This window comes from Maylandia zebra, linkage group LG23 (assembly GCF_041146795.1).
Source record: "Maylandia zebra isolate NMK-2024a linkage group LG23, Mzebra_GT3a, whole genome shotgun sequence".
Classification (NCBI taxonomy): Eukaryota; Metazoa; Chordata; class Actinopteri; order Cichliformes; family Cichlidae; genus Maylandia; species Maylandia zebra.
In genome coordinates, this window is record NC_135188.1 from 33,713,183 (window position 1) to 33,721,632 (window position 8,450).

An 8,450-nucleotide genomic window follows, 5' to 3' on the forward strand; every position below is an offset into this window, starting at 1 on the left:
GAATAGCGCTGTAAAAAGAAACAGGCCATGTATCATTCCTGTGTGTTTCTTCTTAGACCAACTTGATAGCATTACTTACATAATGGCGAAAGCTTATTATGGAGTTCTGTTTATTGATACCCAGAATGTGTTGTCAGCCTTAAGGTGTGGGTTGTGAAGAAAGATCCTTCTACTACAGAATCCAGAAAGTACTGAGATTGAACCTAAACCTTTAGTTAGAGGCCTGACAGCCAGACAAAATGCCAAATGACAAAAGTCCATGCTGGTGGCTTTTTCAAACTCTCAAGATTTCATGTAAATGTTGAGACAAACTGAGAGTGGATAGTATTTGACCGCAAACAGAAAAGCTACCTGAGTAATGTCTGTTGTCTGTGTCATGTAGCTGGATGGGAAATCTGCAGCAACTTCATGATGCTATCACGTGAATTTGGATCAAATCTCTGAGGAATCTTACTAGCACAAAGAATTAAGACAGTTCTGAAGTCAAGGGTCCAATCCAGTACTAGAAAGGTCTACCAAACAAAGTGACCAGAAGTGTAGAAGTACAAAGCAAAGGCAGCAGTGGAGGGTTTTATTAATTTTACTGACTTTATATTCTCAGAGGCAGGGCCTAAACAGAAGGACCAAAAAATGCACAAACATGAACAAGAGTGACCTGTGTTGTTCCATGTATTTTTGCCACTTTTGCTTCTAGTGAGATTTAGACATGAGTATGCAAAGCTCTGCGCAGCCCCCAAGGACTCCTTACCCACAGTTTAAGCTGAAATCATCAACTACTTTTGTCTTTTTCAGAATATGAGACATGAATGAGTTTTTCTTTTATATTTCAGAAGGTATATACTGTATGCTGAATTTAATGACTGACGTGTCAGTCTGATTAGTGAGTTAGCAATGTCGGCCAGCAAACTTTCCCAGTCTGCAGTTGAAGTTAAAGCAAGAATGTCTGGAAGATGACTGACTGAGAAATACCAAATAGAAAAACAAGACCCAGGAGACCCTTGAGCTGAAAAGGAAACAAAATGTCCTGCTACCTTCAGTGTCTACAAAAAAAAAACTTTAAAGGAGAAATGTGACTGCACCTGCCACCGTAGGTAGGTAGGTAGGTAGGTAGATAGATAGATAGATAGATAGATAGATAGATAGATAGATAGATAGATAGATAGATAGATAGATAGATAGATAGATAGATAGATAGATAGATAGATAGATAGATAGATAGATAGATAGATTTTTATTTATTCTGTTGCTGATTTGGAATTCTGGCATATCCAGGGTTAAAGGTTCAATTCCCTCTGGGGCTGTGCATGCTTAAAAAAGGTTCTCTCATGATAATCTAATGTGGCTTAGATAAAAGCATTTGCACATCTCTGTTTCTGTAACTCGACTCAGCTACAAGCCTTTTATAGCACAATCGATGGGGATAGGCGTCTATATTTATATCGCAAATGAATATAAATATTTGGATCTCTTTTTTGCTCATACCATTTGGCAATATTACATCTCAGCACTTGCTCTCTCACTCATAAATTTCCATCTCTCCCATCCCTCCTCTCTCGCCGGGTTTCCCACGGGAGGTGCCAGACGGCCAGTAATTTGGTTGTCTTGGCTCGTCTGGAGTAACACCTGCCCCCTCTCTGGGGAGGGAGAGAGCCTTTCAGCCAGGAGCACACATGTAGGCTACCACTGCCTTTAGCTGCTGACCATTGGGTCTGTGTGTGTGTGTGTGTGTGTGTGTGTGTGTGTGTGTGTGTGTGTGTGTGTGTGTGTGAGAGAGAGAGAGAGAGAGAGAGAGAGAGAGAGAGAGAGAGAGAGCAAGTGTGTGCGTGTGCAGCTGACTGAGTTTCCTTCTATGAATGTGCGCTTATTTTATCATGCACATGTGCAAACACACACAGCCATGTGCATGTGTGTACAGTAGGCTGAGTTTTCATCTGTATGCTAAACTGGATTTGCACTTGTTTCACCTTTCATTTTGTGTGTGTGTTTGTACATTATGCACATTTTTATGTGAGTAGGCTAGTGTGTGTGTGTGTGTGTGTGTGTGTGTGTGCTCTCAGACGCCCAGAAAGCATCTGAGAGCTTGCACTACATGCATGCTGAATGATTTGCATGTACACTTATGTCACTCCGATCGTGCGTGTACGCGCGTGCGCGTTACGTGAGCCTGACGTCATCAGGCCAGTAGGCTTTTCTTCATTAGGATAAGCTGAATATTCTAACGGTGGCTATGTCCTAGTTCTCTGTTACATTCCAAAACCTCAAAACTTTTTTTTTTGAGTAAAATAAAATACAAAACGTGCTTTTTCTTTTCAAGTATTACCTTTTTAATTAAAAATAACACCGAAAAATATGAAAAGTTTGTCCATTAGAAACCAGCTGTCACACAATACCTCTACTACAAAAGATCTGCATAAAGCAACAAGTAGCCTACACAACCCTGAAGAGACAAAAAATCTTTGGATAGAGGATATGTTTTTTTCCCTTTCACTATAAAATTACTTATTGACTTTTCCTAATACAAAGCAGAGACAAATAAATAACCCAATTAATCAGAAAATAAAATAATAGTCAAATCAGCGCACTGAAGATAATATTTTTTTCAAAATAATAATTTTTTGGTTATAGCAAATAAATAAATAAATAAGACAAAGAGGTTGAGCTCTGAATCGTATCCCCTTGGTGGTTTGAATTATTTGACAATCAGTGTCGATGAAGCAAATGTTTTTTTTACTTAGATTTTTTTTTTTGGCAGCCCAATTCTAATTCACAGAGAAACCTCTCAAAAAATGGGAAACAAATTCATGGGGCCACTAGACCCCATCTTGAAGTGCTTATCGTTGCCATCGATAGACAGCGGACATGAAAAATAATAACAAACAAAAAACAACAACAACAACAACAACAGAAAAAAGCATCGAACATACATCAAACGAATAAATTATACAATGGATTAACAGAAAGTGCCATTTTTGAAGAACACCACCACTTTCCAAGTTCAAATTCACAGCCTAAAATATAGAAGCAACAAACCATTATACATTTATACAAAAAAGACGGCAGCTTATGATATTAACATAAATAAATTAGCCTTAAATATTAACACAATTAAATAAATAATTCCATACACTTTAGGAGAAACAAAAAAGCATGATTAAGGTCACAATTTTATATGTCATAAGTGGCACTTACGCATTGAAATGTTTTTTTTTCTTCCTTTATGGAAAATCTAAGCTAGATCTAAAGCAGCTATGTTTACGTCCTTTCGTTCCGATCGGGGGGGGAAAGACCCCGTGTTTATTTTGTTCAACCTCAAAGTGACACAGTGAGGGGAGCATTCAGAAATCTATTCATGATATTAGATGAGATTAGGCTAATATCATTTTTAGATGTAGATTAAATGTGAAGCAAATTAAAATAACCAGAATCTTCTTGAATTTTTTGCAGCCCACGCGAATTATTATTATTTTTTCTGTCCTCCACTGCATCACTGCAAAGGAAGCATGAATGCCTGCGGGGGCTCTTCCAGACCCCCCCCCCCCCCCCCCCCCCCTCCCCTTTTGCTGAATATCGGAAAAAATAATTGTCATTATTGCATCCAACGGCTCAAAACAACTCGGCGCTTGCTGCTTGCAGTGAGCGATCTGGACTGAAAGTTTAGGCTCCCGTAACTTTTTGCACCGCTGCCACTACATCAATCAACACTGGACTCGCACTAAAGGGCTCAGCTCACCATTAGAGGTATGGCAGAGTGTCAGCATCCGGGGAAGTGATGCTTTAGTTTGGATGGAGATGATGCTGGGCAGATTTTGGGCCTTGAATTGGATGGAAATTTTTTATTACATATCATTAAATGAAATAGAAGTTTCGGTGAGATGAAGGCAACACTGTGTCACAGGTGTTAGACCGATATATATGTGGAGCCGATATCGACATTTTTACATCAATCAATTAAGCAAGTCCACCTTAAAACAACAGTTTCTACCCCTGCAGCAGAAGTTTCGATTGTTTTTTTTTAAATTCACTGCAAAATTATCTGATTACTTAAAAATTGACCTTCCTTTTATTCAAAGTAGTGCTTTGTGGTGTTGAAAGCTAAAAAAAATCTCCTGCATCATTCCACCCTGACCGCTAACCTTGCCATAACCAGTTAACTCCCAGCACGTCGAGCGAGTCCAGTCTCCCAACAACTCAACCAGTTTCTCTCACATATGTGTGCGCGTAGAGGGCGGAGTGGGGGGTGGAGTGGGTCACTTTTAGACATCCAGCACATGATTGAGATAGGAGATGTAGCATATAGCCAGTCTGAGGATCTCGATCTTGGAGAGTTTCTTGTCCGGAGGTAATGTGGGGAGTAATTTCCTCAGCTCCGCGAAGGCCACGTTGAACGCCTCCACCCGGATCCTCTCCCTGGTGGCGTGGGCTGAGCGGTACTTGGCCGTGGCCCTCCGTCTTCTCCTCTTCTCCTCCCTGCTCAGGGGCTGGTCGGCTTTGCATTTGGCTCTGTCCTCCATCTCCGCCGGCTCGTCCGAGGCACAACCGGCCGACTTCAACCCATTGAGCATCGTCTCCGGGTCGGACTGAGTCCAGGAGAGGTCCGCCTCAGCCTGATCCGGGCTCAGCATCATTTTTATTCTGCGGTGTTGGCAGTCCTTCTCAAGAACCTGTGCACGGGAAAAATCTGTCATTGAAACATTAAAACATTGCTGCTTTTTTTTTTTAATGGTCATTTTAAATTCCACATTTTACAGTCAGAGAGCTACTGTGTCACATGCGTTTGGATGAAATAAAAAACTGGATTGATTTTTGAAATCATCGTTTTTGCTGTTTTCCTGCACTCAGGCACCACTATGAGAAAGCCCACAGCGGGTGCTCCAGTCCCTCCTGTGCCTATTGCATAATAAAATTAAACTCCATAAATAATGAATGGTTCAAAATTCGCGGTTAATTCACGAAAGCTTCAGGCCTTAAAAACAGCCCAACAAATGTGAATTTCCAAGTGTCATGTTTGCAAAATATTGTTTTTTAAACGACGAAACTCTTTAAAAATACTATTTGTTTTTAAATTAAAGAAAAAAAAACCTTTTTTGCGAATTAACATAATCAGAATTGGCCATCTGTCACAGTGTGATGAACACATCTGCTTGGCTGAGGCCGGAGCGACTTGACAGCATGAAGGCAGGAGATGGTAAAATAATGTTGACATCTGCTGGACACCAAATTATTGGAGCAGTTGCTTTTTTTCTTGATTTTTGTTAATAAAGAAAAATAGATCTACGAATCTAAAAATAATAATAATAAAAATGAACAAATCGGAAAAAATCGTATTTAATTTGTTTTTATTTAAAAGCTTAATTTTCCACAGAAATCTGAGACTCACCTTGACAAAGGGTTGGAGGTTTTGTTCAGTTTTTTTCTTGTTGGGAACTAAAAGGCGCTCTTGAGCGGAGCTTCAACTCCAAATTAACTCATATTCCACCGGCCAAAAGAACCAACAAAAAAAAAAGACAACAACAACATCAGATGTTAATGAGACGAACATTCAAAGAAAACAAAGAAAGGAGAAAAATTATTTTCTTTTCTTTCTTTCTTTCGGTTTTTTTTTTTAAATAGTTTTTGACTTTTCTCAGCCGCGAACTTGCAACATGGGATCACGCGGGGTCAAACGTCAAGCGTGGAAATGTTTCTGCTGATAAAAAAAACAGCCCATCAAAAGTCTTGAGATGATTAGGTCGGACGAGTTGGAGAAAAAGAAATAATAATAATGATGATGATGATGACAGTGGTGGTGATGGTGATGATAAGCGTGGATCAGTCAGCCCCCCTGTGTGATCCCAGCGATGGAGAGACAATAGAGGAGATGGGCTGATAGCGGTGAAAGTGCAGCCAGGGCTACTCGTCCGTGAGCCTGTTGGAAGATGGGGATAAAAAGAGGGACAGATAAGCGAGGCTCTCCCTTGTCAGGAATCAGCGGATCGGAAGGCGGTTCGCGGATAATCCCCCCTCTCTCTTCCTTCTTGCGCCGAGTGTCATATGCGAGATAAGATCCAAGCGATCTGGACTAATAAAGGCTCACTTCATGGACGGAGGGGATGGAATATATTTGAGGAATGGTATTGTCTAACGCCGCCCCTCCCTCCTTCCCTCCCTCCTCTCTCACCCCTCTCTCTCCTTCTCTCGCTCCTCCTCACACACACACACACACACACACACACACACACACACACACACACACACACACACACACACACACCTCCTCCCTCTTTCCTCACTCCCCTCAGCCCCCTCTCAAGCGGTCTCACTCCCGTGGGAGCAGTGGGCAAAGGGAAAGCAGAGATGTGTGCATGATAAAGCGTGGAAAAAAAGGAATACTTGTCCATGTTGTGAGTTTTTGCACGTGCTCACATTTGTAGTGAATATTAATGATTATAAATAAATGTATATATGTATTTTAAATGCAAATGAAGGGGGGGGGGGGGGGGGGGTCAACTTAAATGCGATACAAGCCTGTAAAGAAATATTTTCTAGAATGCTTTAGAAATGTTGCTTATTTTTGGTTATTTTCTTGGATTTGTGAAAATTAGAAACCATTTTTTGTAAAGAGGTGAAATAATAAAGCAGCTCCTCTGTTTTTTTATATGGTTTTAATTTGGTGCTGTTGACAGGTTGAGACTTAGATTTCCCTGGCTGACACACCTGAGTGTGTTTCACCCTGCGTTTATCAGTGGTCTGTTGTACTAATGATTATTAAAATAAATAAATAAATAAATATTTGTTTTATTGTCAAAACTAGTTGGTGTGGAGAGAGAAAAGGGTGGAGAAGCTGCATGCCAGTCCGAGGATGTATTAGGATTAGGTTATAAAACAAGAACAAGAATCAAAGCAACTGTTGTCAGTCAAACTTCTTCCTTTCATTTTTTTTCCTCACAGTGTTTAACACTCATTGAATCTTTTTTATGTTTAAAACAATTCATATCCATTTGTTGACATCCTCATTTGATTTGGTAAATAAACAGCGAAACTATAAAAGAGAAAAACAGCACCTCAAAGAATCCTGGCTGCTAATCTACAGCAGGGGAAAATATGCTTTAATTTGCTCTATGCTACTCAATGACTGCCCAAATAAGTGCCCAGAGGTGTTACCAAGAAGGCCCTGATTGATGACACTTGCTTATTAAAGGACTTTGATATTAAAGAATAGCAAAGAAGCATCAGGGAGAACATTTTTCCTATTTTCTCAGATATGCGACTTACAGTATAGCCTACACATCGCTGACTTTTATCCAAGTTCTGCAGCTCTTTCCTGTCCCTGTAAAAAAAGAGAAGTGGAAGTGTAGTTTAAGGGCCTCGGAGAAACAAACCTGATATCCAGACACACAATAAAGATGGATGTAACAGCTGAGTCCAGCGGAAGAATGGCTGATGAAGAATATAAGTGGGGATAAATGCCAACATATTGTCCCGCTTGTCACATATATATCCCAGGATTATGTCATATATAATGTTTTTGGAGTAGAATTGACACAAACATAAACATAACTTTTTCTTTTCCTTATTATATTGACATTTAGATTTAGGAAAACTTCAAATCAAGCAAACTTGATCTCTTCTCTTCTCCCATCATGCCTCCCTGTGCCCTGTGGCACCACCAGCGTCGGGTCAGGAGGGCATGGTTCCAGAGGAGGAGCAGCGGCCAGTAAGTGTGGGGACTAGCTGCGCCTAACGAGGTGATTAAAACGATAAGGGGAAGCACGGATGACTTGCCGTGGCCCGCAGCCACCGACGTGTTTATTGTCTCACGCACACACACACACACACACACACACACACACACACACACACACACACACAATATGTGAATGAGGGAGAGAAGTACTACCACAGTGCCAGAAGGACCATATCACTGAAAAATCAGCGTGTGTGTGCATGACAGAGAGAGAGAGAGAGAGAGGGAATGCTTGTGTGTGAGATGACGGACAGCTCGCCTTGGGCTCTGGCCGGGTCTGTGGAGTGTGTGTGTGTCACAGAGGGACTCACAGCGGGGCGTATCGGAGACATGTCAAGACCAGGAGACAGAGGCCTCCTGACAGCTGGAGCCCACAGACACACACACACACACGCACGGACCACCACCCTAATTACTTCACAGATGGAAGAAGTGGAGATAGTATAAGCTTGGTGGTCTGCATCGTCCGGACCCCTCCTCAGACCATAAGGCCCTTGGCCAAAGACATGAAGGACCCCTCCAAGGCTGTTTTGTTAGTGCCTGCTGCAATTACATCCCACAGCTGATGTAGTGATTCCGGAGACAGACAGGCAAGCTGCAGGGTGGTGGAGTCACCAGAGAACAGTTAATGGATGATGTTTGCTTTAGTCATGGCGGTGCTGGTAAAGAAGCTGAGCTGGTTCCGAGCTGATTTGTGTGCACGTCAAGTCGTGCTTCCGCTTATGAA

The 8,450-nt window shown here is 41.4% G+C and overlaps 1 protein-coding gene across 1 annotated transcript; it reads right to left on the reverse strand.

The window, feature by feature from the left end:
- Positions 1–2,306: 2,306 nt before the first annotated feature.
- Positions 2,307–6,092, reverse strand: LOC101487065 (helix-loop-helix protein 2). The gene is made up of 2 exons (XM_004573265.4): positions 5,378–6,092; positions 2,307–4,661 (listed from the first exon to the last, which is right to left on the reverse strand). The coding sequence occupies exon 2, from the start codon at positions 4,623–4,625 to the stop codon at positions 4,254–4,256; it is 372 nt and encodes a 123-aa protein (XP_004573322.1). The 5' UTR covers positions 4,626–4,661; positions 5,378–6,092; the 3' UTR covers positions 2,307–4,253.
- Positions 6,093–8,450: the final 2,358 nt, after the last annotated feature.